Below are 24,142 nucleotides of genomic sequence, written 5' to 3' on the forward strand. Positions count from 1 at the left end.
TACCTCTGTACGGTTTTAAACCGTATACGGCTTGAAAACCGATGTCCGGATGCAAACAGTTTAATACGTTTTTTGAAGAAAAAAAACGGATACGGTTTTACGTTTGTCCTTAATTAAATAAAGTTCTTCTTGTTCTATTTGTGGGAAGAACTTTTGTCGTGCACTGCGCATGTGCAAACTGCAAAACCGGATTGTGCAAACCGGATGGAACCGTACGCGCACACGGTTCTGTACGGTTCCCATTGACCACCATTAAAAAAAAACGTATATGGGTTGTATCCGGTTTTTCCACCCGGACACAAAACCGTACTAGACTTTGGTTTTGTGTATGGGAAAAAAACGGATAAAACCGTAAACGATGAACACGTACACAACCGGATGCTACATTTGGCGTACGGTTTTCAATGACGTGTCTATACATACCGTTCCATAGGGTTTTTACACTGAAACCGGATACGGGAACCGTATTGCAAAAACGAGGTGTGAATGCCGCCTCAGACCGGTTTTGAGGAATCGTTTTTTTTATCAAAAACCGGATACGGGAACTATATTGCGAAAACGACATGTGAACCCGACCTTATTTTCCGTGGATTTATGCACTTTTTAAAAAAATAATTGTTTTTGGGATGAGGAACGGTCGCACATCCTCCGTCTCTTTCGCTGTACTCCTAGGTGGTCTGTCTAGTCCTGATTGTTGTGGTGCCCATTGGCACACTAGAGCACGTATCCCTTACCGGTCATCGTCTGACGCTTCTTCTGCCAAGATGGAGTTGGCAGGTCTTTCCCGGTACCCGTCCCATCGCACCGTTCTCCGTTTCCTCGGGCCCAGATGTTCCTTTTTTCCACTTCTCTACTCTTTCTATTATCTCATCCAGCTTATGTTGTATCCTGCTCTTTTTGGGGTCCATTGGGGTCCTATAGTCTCCCTCGATGAAAGTTTTTCGGAGTCTGAAGAGACTTTGTTTGGACGCGCGGATGTTTCCAGAAGATGTTCTATGTGTCCAATGTCTGGTCTGGCCCCTCCACCCATAGTCGGGATATAATCCCAGTGATAGAAAACAGGACTGGACACATCAGGAAGAATTCTTCTCTTTGGTGGTCAATAATATAAACCTTCCAGGAACCTTCATTATGATGCAATGTTAGTGTATATCAGTGTTTCACAACCAGGGTGCCTCCAGCTGTTGCAAAACCACAACTCCCAGCATGCCCAGAAAGCCAAAGACCAATGTTTCCCAACCAGGGTGCCTCCAGCTGTTGCAAAACTACAACTCCCAGCATGCCCAGAAAGCCAAAGACCAATGTTTCCCAACCAGGGTGCCTCCAGCTGTTGCAAAACTACAACTCCCAGCAGGCCCAGAAAGCCAAAGACCAGTGTTTCCCAAGCAGGGTGCCTCCAGCTGTTGCAAAACTACAACTCCCAGCAGGCCCAGAAAGCCAAAGACCAGTGTTTCCCAAGCAGGGTGCCTCCAGCTGTAGCAAAACTACAACTCCCAGCATGCCCAGACAGCCTTCGGCTGTCTGGGCTTGCTGGGACATGTAGTTTTGCAACAGCTGGAGGCACCCTGGTTGGGAAACACTGGTGTATATTGAAGACGAAGTTGGATTCGGACCCTGAGAATGTAGATTCTTAAAGGGGTACTCCAGTGGAAGACAATTTTTTTTTAAATCAAATGGTGCCTGAAAGTTATACAGATCTGTAAATTACTTCTATTTAAAAATCTTAAAGGGGTACTCCGGTGGAAATTATTTTTTTTTTCTAAATCAACTGGTGCCAGAAAGTTAAACAGATTTGTAAATTACTTCTATTTAAAAATCTTTACCCTTCCAGTACTTTTTAGCAGCTGTATGCTACAGAGAAAATTATTTTCTTTTTGAAATTCTTTTTTTATCTTGTCTACAGTGCTCTCTGCGGACACCTGATGCCCGTATCAGGAACTGTCCAGCGCAGGAGAAAATCCTCATAGCATGCGCGGGGTGACTCGCACATCGCAGCAGTGTGTCTGCTCGTAGCGGCGGATTGACGCTCCGAGCAGGCACATTTGGAGGCAACACTGTAGGGTCCATCGGCGGGGGATCCGCTGCGTAAAATAGTCTGTGGATCCGCCTGTGTGAAAAGGAGCTTTTCTATGGGACTTCTCAGATGGACAATACAAGTTACTGCAAAGGTCCCAGTGGTGTATGTAGGTAATAGGGGACTATTGAAGATGTTAGACAACCCTTAAGCCCCCAACTTGTGGGTGCAAGACCAACCTACAGTGGGCCTGTGCCCATATGGCATGTTGACTCTTGAATGGTCCAATGGCCTTCATGATTCCAGGCTGCCATCTTTGTAGTCTACATCTGTCTTCATTCCACTCATACTCTACTCATTGGTTCCCCAAGTGAATACTTCCCACTCGTTACTTGGAAAGTTTTGAGAGTTTTTTGCAATTGATTCAACACCGAAAAAAATCAATAGCGTTTTTTTTCCCCTCCATTTTGGTGACAAAGGAGTTACTGGGAGTATGGGTGGCGTAGCGTCCGCAATAATATTTCTCCATCGCTTGTTTAGGCTGAACTGCCAAGTGTAAGAAGGCAAAAAATCAAGAAAAATGAAATAATAAAAGACGTCTCACAAGACGCAGACTTGTAAGGCCAAGTTTCCACGCAGTCGTGAGCGTCCAACCACCCACCAGCAAAAAAAAAAAACCCTGTACTCCTCCGAGTTCCAGAAATAGTCGGGCTGAGATAAAACAGAGCCCAGAATGATGAGGATCTGGCCTCGTAGGTCGGGGATCTGTGCCAGGACTCTCTCTGGTAGGTATGAAATAAGGATAGGGGGGGGGGGGGCTGGAAATCTGACATGGTGTCCGTAGACAAAAAGTTTATTTATATGAAGTGATCATCATCTTAGGTGTGGAAAGTGCAAAGGATTGAAAGAGAAAATGTGATATTGGCCACCATTCTGCCTTCTCGGCTCCGGGACTGGTATGTTACATCACGTTCTCTTCGGCTAAACGAGTTGCTTTCTGTCTATATGGGTTGAATTCAGGGGTGAAATAGGAAAATAAAGGGGTCTCGGCACTCACGATGAAATGGATCGGAACTGGACTCGGTATCAGATGAGTATCTGCCCCCTTTCCTAATTAGGTACCAGGATCAGTGCATGCACGAGAGAAGATCACTCTGACACAAAGTTCAGCAAATGATACTTCCTGCATTTACAACAGTTACATGGGTTTATATAGTCTGTAACTATGTTGGGGTGTGCAAAGCTATACGTCATGAATAACTGTCCTCGTGATTGGTTTCTTCCATCTGCGGGTGTTCCTCATCCAGCATGCGGGTCTTATTATCTTGAGTGTAGCTCTCTCTGTTTCGAGCACGATGGGAGGGGAGCGTGCAACAGCGCCCCTGTCTGTAATTCAGCTGAGATTATTATTTTTTTTAAATCTTCTAACTTTTCTATGTCGAATAAGTAGCAACGAGACTTGACACAGAGTAAACATATCTGTCAACATACAGTATAGCCAGGAAACTACAAGTCCCAGCAACAAGTCTACGGCCTCTGAATGTGCGGCTGCCTATTCTGAACCTCGTTGGTGGTGAAGGGGGTGGGGGCTTGGTAATATTAGGATGTGGTGGTCTTGTTTTGGAACCACGACTCATTTTCGGACCTGGGATGGTTGACCACTTTGTATATTTTCTCAGTAAATAAGACTCCCATAATGTGCAGGATGTTATTTCGTGGATCGCGCTCTGAGTCTTTAGTTTCTATAAGTGGAAATATCTTCATACGGTGCTAAAATTTAGGAGCATTATGTCCTTTATGTAAAATCAGATGACCATTGTCTTAATTACATAGGTTATTGTTCGGTAGGTGGTTGGTGTAGCGTTGGTGGCTTATTGAGACCTCACGTATAATGTCGGTATAATATGGATTTATCGGTCTATGCAGACATACAACATGTGTAAATACACAAAATAACCAAAAATTCTCTCCAGCAATTTCCAGATTTTGCAAATGCAATTCCTTACTACCCTGATGTATATTCAGCCCGTGGGATCCATATTTTAGCTTACAGTATCACTCAAATTCCTGCAAAACTTTTAGTGATTTACCCATTCCAGACATCTATGGTGACACTCTCTCAGCTCCCCAAATATCCATGGGTGCTTTGTCCTAGCTCTCTTATAATCCATAGTTGTAACTACAATGGTGACACTCTCAGCTCCCCTAATATCCATGGGTGTTTTGTCCTAACTCTCTTATAACACACAGATGACACTTCTATTTTGACACTCTCAGCTCCCCTAATATCCATGGGTGCTTTGTCCTAGCTCTCCTGTAATCCATAGATATAACTACAATGGTGACACTCTCAGCTCCCCTAATATCCATGGGTGCTTTGTCCTAACTCTCTTATAACACACAGATGACACTTCTATGGTGACACTCTCAGCTCCCCTAATATCCATGTGTGTTTTGTCCTAACTCTCTCATAACACACAGATGACACTTCTATTTTGACACTCTCAGCTCCCCTAATATCCATGGGTGCTTTGTCCTAACGCTCTTATAACACCCAGATGACACTTCTGTGGTGACACTCTCAGCACCCCTAATATCCATGGGTGTTTTGTCCAAACTCTCTTATAACACACAGATGACACTTCTATGGTGACACTCTCTTAGCTCCCCCAATATCCATGGGTGTTTTGTCCTAACTCTCTTATAACACACATATGGCACTTCTATGGTGACTCTCTCTCAGCTCCCCTGATATACATGGGTGCTTTCTTTAATCTCTTTTAAAATCCAGAGATGACATTTCTATGGTGACACTCTCTCAGCTCCTCTTATATCCATGGTGCTTTGTTTTAGCTTCCATAATGCACAGATGACACTTCATTGGTGACATTCTCTCCAAATATCCATGGGTGTTTTGTCTTAGCCCTCTTATAATCAACAGATGAAACTTCTATGGAGACACTCTCTCAGCTCCCCTTATATCAATGGGTACTTTTCCTTATCTGCCCTTTTATCCACAGATTACATTTCTATGGTGCTACACTCTTAGCTTCCCGTAATATCCTTGGGGGGCTTTGTCTTAGCTCCCCTATAACCCACAGATGAAACTTTTCTAGATTCCTTTATACACTGCAGGGGAATTCATGTTTTTCTCTATATGGTTGTATGACGTTAGGACGTGATGTCATTGTTGTGGGGGTGGGGGACTGGGGGGACAACTTAATCTATATCTAGGGGACAAGTTAGAGCTGCAGGTCCACAGTGTAGAAGATGTCACCCAACAGAATTGTTGTTTCAACTTAAAGTTCTACCTCGCTGCGGAGAGGCTTTACATCTGATCATCCTGCCTCACACATTACATTCTATGGGCACATCGTCTATATACCGGCAGAAGTTATTTCTTTTCCATGGGGTGCAGATTGGAAGTGGTTAACTCTAGCAGGAGAGGAGGACATCTTCCTGGCTGTCCACTCTGGAGTGGTGAAATGTGAGCCTCTCCCCCCCCCCCCTCCGCTCCCCCCAGGCAGCCCCCATAGCAGAAGGAATTGGAGTTGTGTCTTTTATACAGTTCCAGCCCTTGTTAATTTCACTCCACTAATGACTCCCCCCTGGGGTATGATTTACATGAGGCCAGAGGAGGAGGAGGAGGCTGAGGAGGGGTGTAAAAAGAAGGGGTCTGCGGGTCAGGGGTCATCTAAACCCCCACTCACAGGAAATTGTTATTTTAACCTGGTGGGAAGAGTATTAAGATTTCCAAACAGCTGCTTTCTCCTTCATTATGAGGAGGGCACGGCCAGGACTTTATCCCCAGCAAGTAAGTCTAGTGGCCCCTCATCTGCCCTGGAATGTCCCATCTATGAGAGGCCAGAGGGGTATCTGCTGAGTGCTCTACTTATTGGGATTTCCCCCCCTGCAGGTTGTTTAGAGATGATTTTTAGAACTTTTGAGGTTAAACGTTGTAACAATGTTTATTGTGTTTCATTGTGTTGATGTCTTTTTTTCCTTGTAGTGTTTATTTCTCAGTCTTTTCCTTGTCCTTGCGGATTGTGTTTAGGCTGCGCAGGCTTACAGTAGCACCGTCATTGTCGCAGTCATGTGACTTGGACAGAACCTGCCGGCAACTTTTTGCGCCCTGTTCTCTTTGACGTTTTTGTTGTATCGTTTGAAAGTTTAACTGTGCTTAATTTTGACTTAGTGTATTCCTATGGATTTGGAGAGCAATGTTTCCCAACCTAGGCGCCTCCAGCTGTTGCAAAACTACAACTCTCAGCGCTGTCCGGGCATGCTGGAAGTTGTAGTTTTGCAATAGCTGGAGGCACACTAGTTGTAGTTTTGTAACAGCTGGAGGCACACTAGTTGTAGTTTTGCAACAGCTGGTGGCACACTAGTTGTAGTTTTGTAAGAGCTGGAGGCACACTAGTTGTAGTTTTGCAACAACTGGAGGCACCCTGATTGGGAAACACTGGTGTAGACTGAGGCTGTAGAACTACAAGTCTCAGGGGGATTCCTAAATGTCTTACTATTTGTGTGAGTTGTATGAAATGTAACCTGACGTCTATCATGTGGTGCGCGCCATTCAGCGCACATGTGACCTCGCAAAATCTAATATGTGACTTGCAACATTTTGATACATTTATGACACTTGCTTTGCCAAGTCCTATGAACATCTATGGGGAGATATTTTCTGTTTATGGCTTTTATGGACTGTATCAATCATAATGCAGCTAGAAACATCCCAGGCAAAAAAGGCTTTTCTACTGTAAGAGCTGTCACACTATGGAGTCTCTACTGTAAGAGCAGTCACACTATGGAGTCTATACTGTAAGAGCGGTCACACTATGGAGTCTATACTGTAAGAGCGGTCACACTATGGAGTCTATACTGTAAGAGCAGTCACACTAAGGAGTCTCTACTGTAAGAGCGGTCACACTATGGAGTCTCTACTGTAAGAGCAGTCACACTATGGAGTCTATACTGTAAGAGCGGTCACACTATGGAGTCTACACTGTAAGAGTGGTCACACTATGGAGTCTATACTGTAAGAGAGGTCACACTATGGAGTCTCTACTGTAAGAGCAGTCACACTATGGAGTCTATACTGTAAGAGCGGTCACACTATGGAGTATATACTGTAAGATCAATCACACTATGGAGTCTATACTGTAAGAGCGGTCACACTATGGAGTCTATACTGTAAGAGAGGTCACACTATGGAGTCTCTACTGTAAGAGCAATCACACTATGGAGTCTATACTGTAAGAGCGGTCTCACTATGGAGTCTATACTGTAAGAGAGGTCACACTATGGAGTCTCTACTGTAAGAGCAGTCACACTATGGAGTCTATACTGTAAGAGCGGTCACACTATGGAGTCTATACTGTAAGAGAGGTCACACTATGGAGTCTCTACTGTAAGAGCAGTCACACTATGGAGTCTATACTGTAAGAGCAGTCACACTATGGAGTCTATACTGTAAGAGCAGTCACACTATGGAGTCTATACTGTAAGAGCGGTCACACTATGGAGTCTATACTGTAAGAGCAGTCACACTATGGAGTCTATACTGTAAGAGCAGTCACACTATGGAGTCTATACTGTAAGAGCAGTCACACTATGGAGTCTATACTGTAAGAGCAGTCACACTATGGAGTCTATACTGTAAGAGCTGTCACACTATGGAGTCTATACTGTAAGAGCAGTCACACTATGGAGTCTATACTGTAAGAGCGGTCACACTATGGAGTATATACTGTAAGAGCGGTCACACTATGGAGTCTATACTGTAAGAGCAGTCACTCTATGGAGTCAATATTGTAAGAGCGGTCACACTATGGAGTCTATACTGTAAGAGAGGTCACACTATGGAGTCTATACTGTAAGAGCAGTCACACTATGGAGTCTATACTGTAAGAGCAGTCACACTATGGAGTCTATACTGTAAGAGCGGTCACACTATGGAGTCTATACTGTAAGAGCGGTCACACTATGGAGTCTATACTGTAAGAGCAGTCACACTATGGAGTCTATACTGTAAGAGCAGTCACACTATGGAGTCTATACTGTAAGAGCGGTCACACTATGGGTCTCTATTGTAAGAGCAGTCACACTATGGAGTCTATACTGTAAGAGCGGTCACACTATGGAGTCTATACTGTAAGAGCGGTCACACTATGGAGTCTATACTGTAAGAGCAGTCACACTATGGAGTCTATACTGTAAGAGCAGTCACACTATGGAGTCTATACTGTAAGAGCGGTCACACTATGGAGTCTATACTGTAAGAGCAGTCACACTATGGAGTCAATATTGTAAGAGCGGTCACACTATGGAGTCTATACTGTAAGAGAGGTCACACTATGGAGTCTATACTGTAAGAGCAGTCACACTATGGAGTCTATACTGTAAGAGAGGTCACACTATGGAATCTATACTGTAAGAGCAGTCACACTATGGAGTCTATACTGTAAGAGCAGTCACACTATGGAGTCTATACTGTAAGAGCGGTCACACTATGGAGTCTATACTGTAAGAGCAGTCACACTATGGTGTCTATACTGTAAGAGCAGTCACACTATGGAGTCTATACTGTAAGAGCAGTAACACTATGGAGTCTATACTGTAAGAGTGGTCACACTATGGAGTCTATACTGTAAGAGCGATCACATTATGGAGTCTATACTGTAAGAGCGGTCACACTATGGAGTCTATACTGTAAGAGCGGTCACACTATGGAGTCTATACTGTAAGAGCGATCACATTATGGAGTCTATACTGTAAGAGCGGTCACACTATGGAGTCTCTACTGTAAAAGAGGTCACACTATGGAGTCTATACTGTAAGAGCTGTCACACTATGGAATCTATACTGTAAGAGAGGTCACACTATGGAGTCTATACTGTAAGAGAGGTCACACTATGGAGTCTATACTGTAAGAGCGGTCACACTATGGAGTCTATACTGTAAGAACGATCACACTATGGAGTCTATACTGTAAGAGCGATCACATTATGGAGTCTATACTGTAAGAGCGGTCACACTATGGAGTCTCTACTGTAAAAGAGGTCACACTATGGAGTCTATACTGTAAGAGCTGTCACACTATGGAATCTATACTGTAAGAGAGGTCACACTATGGAGTCTATACTGTAAGAGAGGTCACACTATGGAGTCTATACTGTAAGAGCGGTCACACTATGGAGTCTATACTGTAAGAGCGATCACATTATGGAGTCTATACTGTAAGAGCGGTCACACTATGGAGTCTCTACTGTAAAAGAGGTCACACTATGGAGTCTATACTGTAAGAGCTGTCACACTATGGAATCTATACTGTAAGAGAGGTCACACTATGGAGTCTATACTGTAAGAGAGGTCACACTATGGAGTCTATACTGTAAGAGCGGTCACACTATGGAGTCTATACTGTAAGAACGATCACACTATGGAGTCTATACTGTAAGATCGGTCACACTGTGGAGTCTATACTGTAAGAGCAGTCACACTATGGAGTCTATACTGTAAGAGCGGTCACACTATGGAGTCTATACTGTGAGCGATCACACTATGGAGTCTATACTGTAAGAGTGGTCACACTATGGAGTCTATACTGTAAGAGCTGTCACACTATGGAGTCTATACTGTAAGAAAGGTCACACTATGGAGTCTATACTGTAAGAGCAGTCACACTATGGAGTATATACTGTAAGAGCAGTCACACTATGGAGTCAATACTGTAAGAGCGGTCACACTATGGAGTCTATACAGTAAGAGAGGTCACACTATGGAGTCTATAATGTAAGAGCGGTCACACTATGGAATCTATACTGTAAGAGCAGTCACACTATGGAGTCTATACTGTAAGAGCAGTCACACTATGGAGTCTATACTGTAAGAGCGGTCACACTATGGAGTCTATACTGTAAGAGCGGTCACACTATGGAGTCTATACTGTAAGAGCAGTCACACTATGGAGTCTATACTGTAAGAGCAGTCACACTATGGAGTCTATACTGTAAGAGCGGTCACACTATGGAGTCTATATTGTAAGAGAGGTCACACTATGGAGTCTATACTGTAAGAGCGGTCACACTATGGAGTCTATACTGTAAGAGCAGTCACACTATGGAGTCTATACTGTAAGAGCAGTCACACTATGGAGTCTATACTGTAAGAGCGGTCACACTATGGAGTCTATACTGTAAGAGCGGTCACACTATGGAGTCTATACTGTAAGAGCGGTCACACTATGGAGTCTATACAGTAAGAGAGGTCACACTATAGAGTCTATAATGTAAGAGCGGTCACACTATGGAGTCTATACTGTAAGAGGTCACACTATGGAGTCTATACTGTAAAAGCGGTCACACTATGGAGTCTCTACTGTAAGAGCGGTCACACTATGGAGTCTATACTGTAAGAGAGGTCACACTATGGAGTCTATACTGTAAGAGCGGCCACACTGTGGAGTCTATACTGTAAGAGCGGTCACACTATGGAGTCTATACTGTAAGAGCAGTCACACTATGGAGTCTATACTGTAAGAGCGGTCACACTATGGAGTCTATACTGTAAGAGCGGTCACACTATGGAGTCTATACTGTAAGAGCGGTCACACTATGGAGTCTATACTGTAAGAGCAGTCACACTATGGAGTCTATACTGTAAGAGCGGTCACACTATGGAGTCTATACCGTAAGAGCGGTCACACTATGGAGTCTATACTGTAAGAGCGGTCACACTATGGAGTCTATAGTGTAAGAGCGATCACACTATGGAGTCTATACTGTAAGAGCGGTCACACTATGGAGTCTATACTGTAAGAGCGATCACACTATGGAGTCTATACTGTAAGAGCGATCACACAATGGAGTCTATACTATAAGAGCAGTCACACCATAAAGTCTCTACTGTAAGAGCTGTCACACTATGGAGTCTATACTGTAAGAGCAGTCACACTATGGAGTCTATACTGTAAGAGCAGTCACACTATGGAGTCTATACTGTAAGAGCAGTCACACTATGGAGTCTATACTGTAAGAGCAGTCACACTATGGAGTCTATACTGTAAGAAAGGTCACACTATGGAGTCTATACTGTAAGAGCTGTCACACTGTGGAGTCTATACTGTAAGAGCAGTCACACTATGGAGTCTATACTGTAAGAGCGGTCACACTATGGAGTCTATACTGTAAGAGCAGTCACACTATGGAGTCAATACTGTAAGAGCGGTCACACTATGGAGTCTATACTGTAAGAGCGGTCACACTATGGAGTCTATACTGTAAGAGAGATCACACTATGGAGTCTATACTGTAAGAGAGGTCACACTATGGAGCCTCTACTGTAAGAGCGGTCACACTATGGAGTCTATACTGTAAGAGCGATCACACTATGGAGTCTATACTGTAAGAGCAGTCACACTATGGAGTCTATACTGTAAGAGAGGTCACACTATGGAGTCTATACTGTAAGAGCGGTCACACTATGGAGTCTATACTGTAAGAGCGATCACACTATGGAGTCTATACTGTAAGAGCGGTCACACTATGGAGTCTATACTGTAAGAGCGATCACACTATGGAGTCTATACTGTAAGAGCGGTCACACTATGGAGTCTATACTGTAAGAGCTGTCACACTATGGAGTCTATACTGTAAGAAAGGTCACACTATGGAGTATATACTGTAAGAGCAGTCACACTATGGAGTCTATACAGTAAGAGCGGTCACACTATGGAGTCTATACAGTAAGAGAGGTCACACTATGGAGTCTATAATGTAAGAGCGGTCACACTATGGAATCTATACTGTAAGAGCAGTCACACTATGGAGTCTATACTGTAAGAGCGGTCACACTATGGAGTCTATACAGTAAGAGAGGTCACACTATGGAGTCTATAATGTAAGAGCGGTCACACTATGGAATCTATACTGTAAGAGCAGTCACACTATGGAGTCTATACTGTAAGAGCAGTCACACTATGGAGTCTATACTGTAAGAGCGGTCACACTATGGAGTCTATACTGTAAGAGCAGTCACACTATGGAGTCTATACTGTAAGAGCAGTCACACTATGGAGTCTATACTGTAAGAGCGGTCACACTATGGAGTCTATATTGTAAGAGAGGTCACACTATGGAGTCTATACTGTAAGAGCGGTCACACTATGGAGTCTATACTGTAAGAGCGGTCACACTATGGAGTCTATACTGTAAGAGCGGTCACACTATGGAGTCTATACAGTAAGAGAGGTCACACTATGGAGTCTATAATGTAAGAGCGGTCACACTATGGAGTCTATACTGTAAGAGGTCACACTATGGAGTCTATACTGTAAAAGCGGTCACACTATGGAGTCTCTACTGTAAGAGCGGTCACACTATGGAGTCTATACTGTAAGAGAGGTCACACTATGGAGTCTATACTGTAAGAGCGGCCACACTATGGAGTCTATACTGTAAGAGCGGTCACACTATGGAGTCTATACTGTAAGAGCAGTCACACTATGGAGTCTATACTGTAAGAGCAGTCACACTATGGAGTCTATACTGTAAGAGCGGTCACACTATGGAGTCTATACTGTAAGAGCGGTCACACTATGGAGTCTATACTGTAAGAGCGGTCACACTATGGAGTCTATACTGTAAGAGCGGTCACACTATGGAGTCTATACTGTAAGAGCGGTCACACTATGGAGTCTATAGTGTAAGAGCGATCACACTATGGAGTCTATACTGTAAAAGCGGTCACACTATGGAGTCTATACTGTAAGAGCGATCACACTATGGAGTCTATACTGTAAGAGCAGTCACACTATGGAGTCTATACTGTAAGAGCAGTCACACTATGGAGTCTATACTGTAAGAGGTCACACTATGGAGTCTATACTGTAAGAGCGGTCACACTATGGAGTCTATACTGTAAGAGCAGTCACACTATGGAGTCTATACTGTAAGAGCGGTCACACTATGGAGTCTATACTATAAGAGCAGTCACACCATAAAGTCTCTACTGTAAGAGCTGTCACACTATGGAGTCTATACTGTAAGAGCAGTCACACTATGGAGTCTATACTGTAAGAGCAGTCACACTATGGAGTCTATACTGTAAGAGCAGTCACACTATGGAGTCTATACTGTAAGAGCGGTCACACTATGGAGTCTATACTGTAAGAGAGGTCACACTATGGAGTCTATACTGTAAGAGCGGTCACACTATGGAGTCTATACTGTAAGAGCAGTCACACTATGGAGTCTATACTGTAAGAGCGGTCACACTATGGAGTCTATACTGTAAGAGAGGTCACACTATGGAGTCTATACTGTAAGAGCAGTCACACTATGGAGTCTATATTGTAAGAGCAGTCACACTATAGAGTCTATACTGTAAGAGCGGTCACACTATGGAGTCTATACTGTAAGAGCGGTCACACTATGGAGTCTATACTGTAAGAGCGGTCACACTATGGAGTCTATACTGTAAGAGCAGTCACACTATGGAGTCTATACTGTAAGAGCGGTCACACTATGGAGTCTATACTGTAAGAGCGGTCACACTATGGAGTCTATACTGTAAGAGAGATCACACTATGCAGTCTATACTGTAAGAGCGATCACACTATGGAGTCTATACTGTAAGAGCGGTCACACTATGGAGTCTATACTGTAAGAGCGGTCACACTATGGAGTCTATACTGTAAGAGCGGTCACACTATGGAGTCTATACTGTAAGAGCGGTCACACTATGGAGTCTATACTGTAAGAGCGATCACACTATGGAGTCTCTACTGTAAGAGAGGTCACACTATGGAGTCTCTACTGTAAGAGCGGTCACACTATGGAGTCTATACTGTAAGAGCGGTCACACTATGGAGTCTATACTGTAAGAGCAGTCACACTATGGAGTCTATACTGTAAGAGCGGTCACACTATGGAGTCTATACTGTAAGAGCAGTCACACTATGGAGTCTATACTGTAAGAGCGGTCACACTATGGAGTCTATACCGTAAGAGCGATCACACTATGGAGTCTATACTGTAAGAGCGGTCACACTATGGAGTCTATACTGTAAGAGCGGTCACACTATGGAGTCTATACTGTAAGAGCGATCACACTATGGAGTCTATACTGTAAGAGCAGTCACACTATGGAGTCTATACTGTAAGAGCGGTCACACTATGGAGTCTATACTGTAAGAGCAGTCACACTATGGAGTCTATACTGTAAGAGGGATCACACTATGGAGTCTATACTGTAAGAGTGTGTATTGTTAGTTATCTGACACAAGATGGCCATAGATATTGGGTTGTTACCCCTGTTGGACCTCTGCCCTAGTGGTGCCGTCAGGACTGTACAGATCTCTTGGTCATATTTTAGTCTTTGTCTGACAATAACGCAATAATGCAGGACCCTATACGCTGTATATTTACTGTCTGTCTTGTCTCCATAGGCGTCAGCGGCTGAGGTGGAGGGACGGGGAGCGCGGTGAATGTGCTCAGTGTCCCAGACTGGAGTATATGGACTCAGAATGATACTACGGATCACTGCGGTCACCGCCATCTGCTGCTGCCTCCTGTCCGCAGTCTGCTGCCAGGACCCGTCTGGTAAGTGCCGTACTCTATATGGGGTCTGCTATGTATGTAGTGACTATATATTGGCCAGACATAAATGCTTGGAGTCCCCCCCAGTCCTGTCTGGACCACAGAGCTCACACTTTAAATGCACCTCTTCATATAGAAAGACATAGGCAGTGCCGCAGGGAATGGGATCATCTATAGCTGGGTGTGCGCCAGCCCGTGCCCGGGTGATGGCTGCCACTGTTATTGTTGGATTGCTGTGAATATCTTGCTCGGCGCTGATGCGTTACGCGTCACGTAGACTCTCCGGGACGGGACAGGTGAATCTACAAACCTTCATCACCATTAAAACTTCATCAATTTCTTCATATACTTTATGCTTCAATATATCTGCTTGCTGTCAGTGAATAGAAAATATCTTGGTTTTATATCAACCCATAATGCTTCTCACAGCTGAAGGTTTGTTTCTCCGGCACAGGCAATCCTAAAAAGATTTGCATTGCGGATGCATCCGAATCAGTGGTTTCCAAACTGCTGACCTCCAGCTGTTGCAAAACTACTACTCCCAGCCAACGGCTGTCCGGGCATGCTGGGAGTAGTAGTTTTGCAACAACTGGCATTTTGTAAACAAGCAAAAATAGATTTCACATCTAAAATAGCTTTTTGCTGTGTGAACATGCCCCTAAATCTCTACATGTTTTGCTCTTGCCTGCGCTTTTATTTTTACAGCATTTAGAGATACACTTTACAGCATGCCCCATGGACATAGGAAACAATATACAGGAGTGGCCCCATTCACATGAATGGGAAAGTTTGCTGGGTGTGCTCTGTGAACTGTGCAGAGATCATTTTACAGGGGAGGGGGAGACTGAGCTGTGAGAATCATCTATTGCCATTTATTGTAAATACATTCCTTACCTATATGCTGGTGTCATCTTTTATCCTGTCTGCGATGAAAAGGTGGAGACTGCTGGGTAGCGATCTTGTACAGGAAGTCTCAGCCTAGTTTTAGGCCTAGTGGCCAGAATGAGTACTGCAAGATTTAGGGATTATTTTATAATATAGATAGCAAAATGAAAAAAATAAATAAATAAAATCACCAAAAAATTTGCATGACACGGGAAAGGTTACTGGGCGTGCTCTGTGACCTGTGCAGAAGTCATTCTACAGGGGAAGGAGAGGCTGAGAGGTGAGCATCATCTATTGTAAATAGATGTATCTGTAAACTGTTACCTTTTATCAGAATTTCAGGATTATTTTTATAATATAAATATTAAAATAAAAAATTAGAAGAAGAAAAAAACACACATCACCAGAAATTGACTTAAAGGGAAAAGTTACTGGGCATGCTCTGTGACCTGTGCAGAGATAATTTTACAGGCAAGGGGAGGCTGATCTGTGAGCATCACCTGTTGGGAACACATGACTGCTGAGAAGTGATCTGTACAGAACAGGAAGTCTCATCTTAGTTTGAGGCCTAGTGGCCAGAACGAGTACTGCAAGATTCCAGGATTATTTTATATTATAGAGCATTGTCTCCCAACCCGTGTGCCTCCAGCTGTTGCAAAATTACAACTCCCAGCATGCCCGGACAGCTAAAAATTTAGGGGCATTTTCACACAAATGGAAAAGGTTGCTGGGCGTGCTCTGTGATCTGTGCAGTAGTCATTCTACAGGGAAAGGAGAGGCTGAGAAGTGAGCATCATCTATTGTAAATAGATGTCGTATCTGTAAACTGTTACCTTTTATCAGAATTTCGGGATTATTTTGATAGTATAAATATTAAAATTAAAAATTAGAAGAAGAAAAAAACACACATCACCAGAAATTGACTTAAAGGGAAAAGTTACTGGGCATGCTCTGTGACCTGTGCAGAGATAATTTTACAGGCAAGGGGGAGGCTGATCTGTGAGCATCACCTGTTGGGAACACATGACTGCTGAGAAGTGATCTGTACAGAACAGGAATTCTCAGCTCAGTTTCAGGCCTAGTGGCCACAGCGAGTACTGCAAGATTCCAGGATTATTTTATAATATAGAGCAGTGTTTCCCAGCCAGTGTTCCTCCAGCTGTTTCAAAACTACAACTCCCAGCATGCCCGGACAGCTAAAGCTGTCCGGGCATGCTGGGAGTTGTAGTTTTGAAACAGCTGGAGGCACGCTGGTTGGGGGACATCAATATAGATAGTAAAATGAGGACAATTGAATAAAAATATTGCCAAATTTTTTTTTTTTTTAAATATGCGTAACATTTAAAACTTTCTCGCGGACAGCGAATAATCCTTCCTGTACTTGCTGCTCTGGTCTAATCACATGACGGTCACTAATAATGATCCCCGGGGGGCGCAATGTGTGATGTCATTGACACAACGCAGACATGATGTCATACCATAAAGGTTATATAGTCCCTGGGAGGACGGTGGAGATGAGCGGCTTCAGCACATGTGGAAGACATTGTGGGGTTTAGGAGGATGGGAAACAGAGTCCGGCGGACAAAGGGCGCTCAGTGCTGCGTCTGCCTGGGGTGCGTGCAGTGATGTCACCGGGTCAGCAGAGGGCAGTAAATGGGGGTAATATAGAGGGTCGGGCTGCGGCACCCAGGATTAACTATAATGGGAAATCTGTGAGATGAGTGGTGGAAATTCCGCACTGAGCATCAGAATTGACATTGAAACACTCGGGGAGGGGGAGGCTGCGGCCAGAGGAATCTATGCTGAATTTCCTCGGTGGAGAATTTGCGCTGTGTGAAAACGGTGGAATTTCCAAGCGGAATCCGGCAGAAAAATTCCCCTTGGAAATTCCGTTGCAGCAGAGTCCCATTGTTTTCAATAAGATTCGGCTGCACTGTGCACACGGCAACATTTTGGATTCTGGCCTCCGCCAAAAGAATTGACAGGCATTGATTGGTGTCTGTGGAGACTGCGCGTTTACGAGCAGTCCTAGCACTGGAACGTTCTGCCGGCGCCTGCTATTTGGTGAATGTCCATCAGTGTTTTCCAGGTGGATAATCCACAAAATGTCTCCGTGTGAACATGGCCTAAGAGTGGTTTGTTGCCCATAGCAACCAGTCGGAGCTCAGCTGTCATTTTACCTTAGTAATATGAAAAATGAAAGTTGAGCTGTGATTGGTTGCTATGGGGTGACCTGTGATTGGTTTTTGTAAGCTGAGCTGTGATTGGTTGGTATGGGCTGACCTGTGATTGGTTGTTATAAGCTGACTTGTGATTGGTTGCTATGGGCTGACCTGTGATTGGTTGTTATACGCTGACTTGTGATTGGTTGTTATGGGCTGACCTGTGATTGGTTGGTATGAGCTGACCTGTGATTGGTTGTTATAAGCTGAGCTGTGATTGGTTGGTGAAAGGATCTGCGGTATAGGCTGACTTGTGATTGGTTGCTATGGGCTGACCTGTGATCTGTTGTTATAAGCTGACGTGTGATTGGTTGGTATGGGCTGACCTGTGATTGGTTGGTATGGGCTGACCTGTGATTGCTTGGTATGGGCTGACCTGTGATTGGTTGGTATGGGCTGACCTGTGATTGGTTGCTATGGGCTGACCTGTGATTGGTTGTTATAAGCTGACTTGTGATTGGTTGGTGAAAGGATCTGAGGTATGGGCTGACCTGTAATTGGTTGTTCTGGGCTGACCTGTGATTGGTTGTTATGGGCTGACCTGTGATTGGTTGTTATAAGCTTACTTGTGATTGGTTGGCATGGGCTGACCTGTGATTGGTTGTTATGGGCTGACTTGTGATTGGTTGGCATGGGCTGACTTGTGATTGGTTGGATGGGCTGACCTGTGATTGGTTGTTATGGGCTGACCTGTGATTGGTTGTTATAAGCTGAGCTGTGATTGGTTGTTATGGGCTGACTTGTGATTGGTTGGCATGGGCTGACTTGTGATTGGTTGGATGGGCTGACCTGTGATTGGTTGTTATGGGCTGACCTGTGATTGGTTGTTATAAGCTTACTTGTGATTGTGGGGGCAAAATCCAACACCATATTAGAAGTCTCATGGATATTCGTTATGGCGCCCCCTATGTTGTATACCCCCAAACTGATGGTAGATATTGGGAGAATGACCCATTAGAATTGCTGGACTTTATTATGTCCGCTCCTCCTGTAGAGAAACCGAGCAGAACAAGGACGTTTATGGGAAAGTTGGGGAATCTGTTTGGCCAACAACGATACCAATTGGCAACTCTAATGCTGCCATACAGTTAGGATATAATGCCAAACAGTGCTCAAATAATACCGCAACATTTACAACTGATTTATACTCATTTCTTAATATCTTTGTTTCAGTCCCAGTCCTGCAGTTCCTGGTCCAGCCCGTCTCTACATTCCAGAAATATGGTGGATCGGTCACTCTTAGCTGCGCGGTGGAACCGTCCAGTGCCGCCATCTCTTGGAGGTTGAACGGAGAGGAGCTGGGAGGCGTCCCCGGGATTTTGGTTTCTGGAGGAACCTTGGTGATCACCGGCTTGAACAATGATACGGCGGGGAGATATCAGTGCATCGCCCGCAGCGCGGCTGGAGCCATGGCCAGCGTTCCGGCAATTGTCACCCTAGCCAGTAAGTATCGGTCAGAAGGTGACTGTAATGTGGAATGTGAAAGGGTTAAACTGCAGTATGATCAGTCAGACGACACATTTAACCATTTCAGTGAGAAAGAACTAAACATACAAACTGGGACAGTAATGGGGTCCACCCTGGACCGGGGGCCTTTGTCTTTCTATCTCATTAGTAAAACTGCTGCTGTGGCCCATGCGTCGTCTTATTATAGGACATGTGATCGTTAACCTTATGGAAGTGATTGCTGGGATCTTTACAGTTGTTTTTGTAATGTTCTTGTGCTTCACTTGTCGGTGTTGTTTATTAGGCAAACGTGTGATGGGGAGGAGCGTATAGGTGTTATAGTTATAGTATATAGGTGTTATAGTTATAGTATATAGGTGTTATAGTTATAGTATATAGGTGTTATAGTATATAGGTGTTATAGTATATAGGTGTTATAGTTATTATAGTATATAGGTGTATAGTTATAGTATATAGGTGTTATAGTTATAGTATATAGGTGTTATAGTTATTATAGTATATAGGTGTATAGTTATAGTATATAGGTGTATAGTTATAGTATATAGGTGTATAGTTATTATAGTATATAGGTGTTATATTTATAGTATATAGGTGTTATAGTTATAGTATATAGGTGTTATAGTTATTATAGTATATAGGTGTTATAGTTATTATAGTATATAGGTGTTATAGTTATTATAGTATATAGGTGTATAGTTATAGTATATAGGTGTATAGTTATAGTATATAGGTGTATAGTTATTATAGTATATAGGTGTTATATTTATAGTATATAGGTGTTATAGTTATAGTATATAGGTGTTATAGTTATTATAGTATATAGGTGTTATAGTTATTATAGTATATAGGTGTTATAGTATATAGGTGTTATAGTTATAGTATATAGGTGTTATAGTATATAGGTGTTATAGTTATTATAGTATATAGGTGTATAGTTATAGTATATAGGTGTTATAGTTATAGTATATAGGTGTTATAGTTATTATAGTATATAGGTGTTATAGTTATTATAGTATATAGGTGTTATAGTATATAGGTGTTATAGTTATTATAGTATATAGGTGTATAGTTATAGTATATAGGTGTTATAGTTATAGTATATAGGTGTTATAGTTATTATAGTATATAGGTGTTATAGTTATTATAGTATATAGGTGTTATAGTATATAGGTGTTATAGTTATAGTATATAGGTGTTATAGTATATAGGTGTTATAGTTATTATAGTATATAGGTGTATAGTTATAGTATATAGGTGTTATAGTTATTATAGTATATAGGTGTATAGTTATAGTATATAGGTGTATAGTTATTATAGTATATAGGTGTTATATTTATAGTATATAGGTGTTATAGTTATAGTATATAGGTGTTATAGTTATTATAGTATATAGGTGTTATAGTATATAGGTGTTATAGTTATAGTATATAGGTGTTATAGTATATAGGTGTTATAGTTATTATAGTATATAGGTGTTATAGTATATAGGTGTTATAGTTATTATAGTATATATATATATATATAGTATATATATATAGTATATAGTATAGTTATCCTAGTATATATATATTATTGTTATCCTACTATATATATATTATTGTTATCCTTGTGTATATAGATATTATATTTTTCCTACTATATAGGTGTTATAGTTATCCTAGTATATATTATAGTTATCCTAGTATATATTATAGTTATCCTAGTATATATTATAGTTATCCTAGTATATATTATAGTTATCCTAGTATATAGGTGTTATAGTTATCCTAGTATATATTATAGTTATCCTAGTATATATTATAGTTATCCTAGTATATATTATAGTTATCCTAGTATATATTATAGTTATCCTAGTATATAGTATAGTTATCCTAGTATATATATATATTATTGTTATCCTACTATATATATATTATTGTTATCCTTGTGTATATAGATATTATATTTTTCCTAGTATATAGGTGTTATAGTTATCCTAGTATATATTATAGTTATCCTAGTATATATTATAGTTATCCTAGTATATAGGTGTTATAGTTATCCTAGTATATATTATAGTTATCCTAGTATATATTATAGTTATCCTAGTATATATTATAGTTATCCTAGTATATAGGTGTTATAGTTATTATAGTATATATTATAGTTATCCTAGTATATATTATAGTTATCCTAGTATATATTATAGTTATCCTAGTATATAGGTGTTATAGTTATCCTAGTATATATTATAGTTATCCTAGTATATAGGTGTTATAGTTATCCTAGTATATATTATAGTTATCCTAGTATATAGGTGTTATAGTTATCCTAGTATATATTATAGTTATCCTAGTATATATTATAGTTATCCTAGTATATATTATAGTCATCCTAGTATATATTATAGTTATCCTAGTATATATTATAGTTATCCTAGTATATATTATAGTTATCCTAGTATATATTATAGTCATCCTAGTATATATTATAGTTATCCTAGTATATATTATAGTTATCCTAGTATATATTATAGTTATCCTAGTATATAGGTGTTATAGTTATCCTAGTATATATTATAGTTATCCTAGTATATATTATAGTTATCCTAGTATATATTATAGTTATCCTAGTATATATTATAGTCATCCTAGTATATATTATAGTTATCCTAGTATATAGGTGTTGTTGTTATCCTCTTGTTTTCATACGATCATATTGAAGGACCAGAGCAGCCTGAAATGCGTTGATCTGTTTCGCCTTTCACTGCCCATTTTATATGTTTGTTTTGCCCCTATGAATAGATTTTAAGAATTTTTGAGTAAATCTGAATGTTATGGAGTCAATGCCGAGTTTTGAACATCCAGCACTATTGGGGTGAGGTTAGATCCCATTACTGTCCCCAATGGACGCTGCTGTATACCCAGATTCTTGTGTTAGTGTTATAGACGGACAATTAGCATCACTTTCCCATTCTACTGATCACTTATTATTTTCCCATAGTCGCATCTTTCCCGTCCTATAAGATATAGGTCCAGACCTGGTTTACATGAGTATTTTTTATTTTCAGCCTTTTTTAATATTCGTCCATTATTGACTCCTCGTGGAGATGTAGGGAACATATTTGGGGCGCAGGGGGTCTGGAGACGGCGTGAAGACTGTTTTGACGTCAGAACTTCCTCGGAATGCGGATCAGTCTGTGGCTTTTCCCCTCCGGCAGGGAAGGGGTTAGACAAAGGTGATTGAATTTTGACAATTTCATGGGTTGCAGCTGTGCGCCCCTTCCCCAGAGCTCAGGATCAGTAACAATGCAGTATGCAGGTGAACATACCAAGAACTAGATCCCCTCGAGATGGAAGTGCATACGGGTGGGGGGGATGAGGGTCTAAGAGCCCCCTGTCATTAATCCTTGAGAGTTTTGGGACTTGGCCCAGGCTTGGAGAGTGGGATAGAGTTTCTGAAAACACATTCCTGAGCAGAATAGGGGTAGTGTTTTTGCTTGAGAGTTGATAAATGAGCATGTAGAGGACGAGCGGAGGGGGGGGCACATAGTTTTAATGAGAGATATGATTACACAGGAATGGATGCCGACTTCTCTTAACCCCTCTGCTCCCGGGGACTGTCTGAATCCTGTCTGAAACTGATTTGCAAATTACGTCTATAAAAAAAAAAATCTTAATCCTACCAGTACTTATCAGCAGCTGAAGTTGAGTTGTTCTTTTCTTCGCTACCAAGGACTGTCTGATTCCTGCACGGGTAACCATATGCTCACTATATATATGGTTGCTGACATATTTACTGTATGTACGATATATATCCCGTAAAGCAGTGGTCCCAAACTGTTGCCCTCCAGCTGTTGCTAAACTGTCTGTGGACTGTCTGAATCCTGTCTGAATCAGATTTGTAAATTACTTCTATAAAAAAAAAAAAAAAAAAAAATCTTAATCCTACCAGTACTTATCAGCTGCTGAAGTTGAGTTGTTCTTTTCTTCTTTTCTTTGCTCCCAGGGACTGTTTGAATCCTGTCTAGAACAGATTTGTAAATTACTTCCATAAAAAAAAAAAACTTAATACTACCAGTACCTATCAGCAGCTGAAGTTGAGTTGTTCTTTTCTTCGCTCCCTGGGATTGTCTGAATCCTGCACGGGTAACCATATGCACACTATATATATGGTTGCTGACATATTTACTGTATGTACGGTATATATCCCGTAAAGCAGTGGTCCCAAACTATTGCCCTCCAGCTGTTGCTAAACTGTCTGGGGACTGTCTGAATCCTGTCTGAAACAGATTTGTAAATTACTTCTATAAAAAAAAAATATCTTAATCCTACCAGTACTTAATAGCTGCTGAAGTTGAGTTGTTCTTTTCTTCTTTTCTTTGCTCCCAGGGACTGTTTGAATCCTGTCTAAAACAGATTTGTAAATTACTTCTATAAAAAAAAAAAAAAAATCTTAACCCTACCAGTACTTATCAGCTGCTGAAGTTGAGTTGTTCTTTTCTTCTTTTCTTTGCTCCCGGGGACTGTCTGAATCCTGTCTGAAACAGATTTGTAAATTACTTCTATAAAAAAAAAATAATAATCTATATCCTACCAGTTCCTATCAGCAGCTGAAGTTGAGTTGTTCTTTTCTTTGCTCCCGGGGACTGTCTGAATCCTGCACGGGTAACCATATGCAAACTATATATATGGTTGCTGACATATTTACTGTATATATGGTATATATCCCGTAAAGCAGTGGTCACGAACTGTTACCCTCCAGCTGTTGCTAAACTGTCTGTGGACTGTCTGAATCCTGTCTGAAACAGATTTGTAAATTACTTCTATAAAAAAAAAAAAATCTTAATCCTACCAGTACTTATCAGCTGCTGAAGTTGAGTTGTTCTTTTCTTCTTTTCTTTGCTCCCGGGGACTGTCTGAATCCTGTTTGAAACAGATTTGTAAATTACTTCTATAAAAAAAATAAAAAAAAAT

At 41.5% G+C, this 24,142-nt stretch overlaps 1 protein-coding gene and 1 long non-coding RNA gene across 5 annotated transcripts in view; one reads left to right on the plus strand and one right to left on the minus strand.

Annotated features, from left to right (window-relative positions):
• BOC (BOC cell adhesion associated, oncogene regulated) overlaps positions 1 to 24,142 on the plus strand; it is a 135,819-nt gene that overhangs the window by 46,519 nt on the left and 65,158 nt on the right. For 3 of the 4 annotated variants that reach the window (XM_056559962.1, XM_056559965.1, XM_056559963.1), the window contains exons 2-3: positions 14,463 to 14,616; positions 18,894 to 19,163. In XM_056559962.1, coding sequence (XP_056415937.1) covers positions 14,502 to 14,616; positions 18,894 to 19,163 — 385 coding nt within the window. In that variant the 5' untranslated portion in view covers positions 14,463 to 14,501. Of the gene's footprint in view, positions 1 to 2,954; positions 2,971 to 14,462; positions 14,617 to 18,893; positions 19,164 to 24,142 lie in introns of those variants that run through there. The other variant, XM_056559964.1, reaches the window with a different exon arrangement.
• LOC130357297 (uncharacterized) overlaps positions 22,185 to 24,142 on the minus strand; it is an 84,217-nt gene continuing 82,259 nt past the window's right edge. Inside the window, exon 3 of the long non-coding RNA XR_008889170.1 lies at positions 22,185 to 24,091. This is a non-coding gene — a long non-coding RNA (uncharacterized LOC130357297). The remainder of the gene's footprint in view (positions 24,092 to 24,142) is intronic.

The sequence above is a fragment of the Hyla sarda genome, chromosome 2 (assembly GCF_029499605.1).
Source record: "Hyla sarda isolate aHylSar1 chromosome 2, aHylSar1.hap1, whole genome shotgun sequence".
NCBI lineage: Eukaryota > Metazoa > Chordata > Amphibia > Anura > Hylidae > Hyla > Hyla sarda.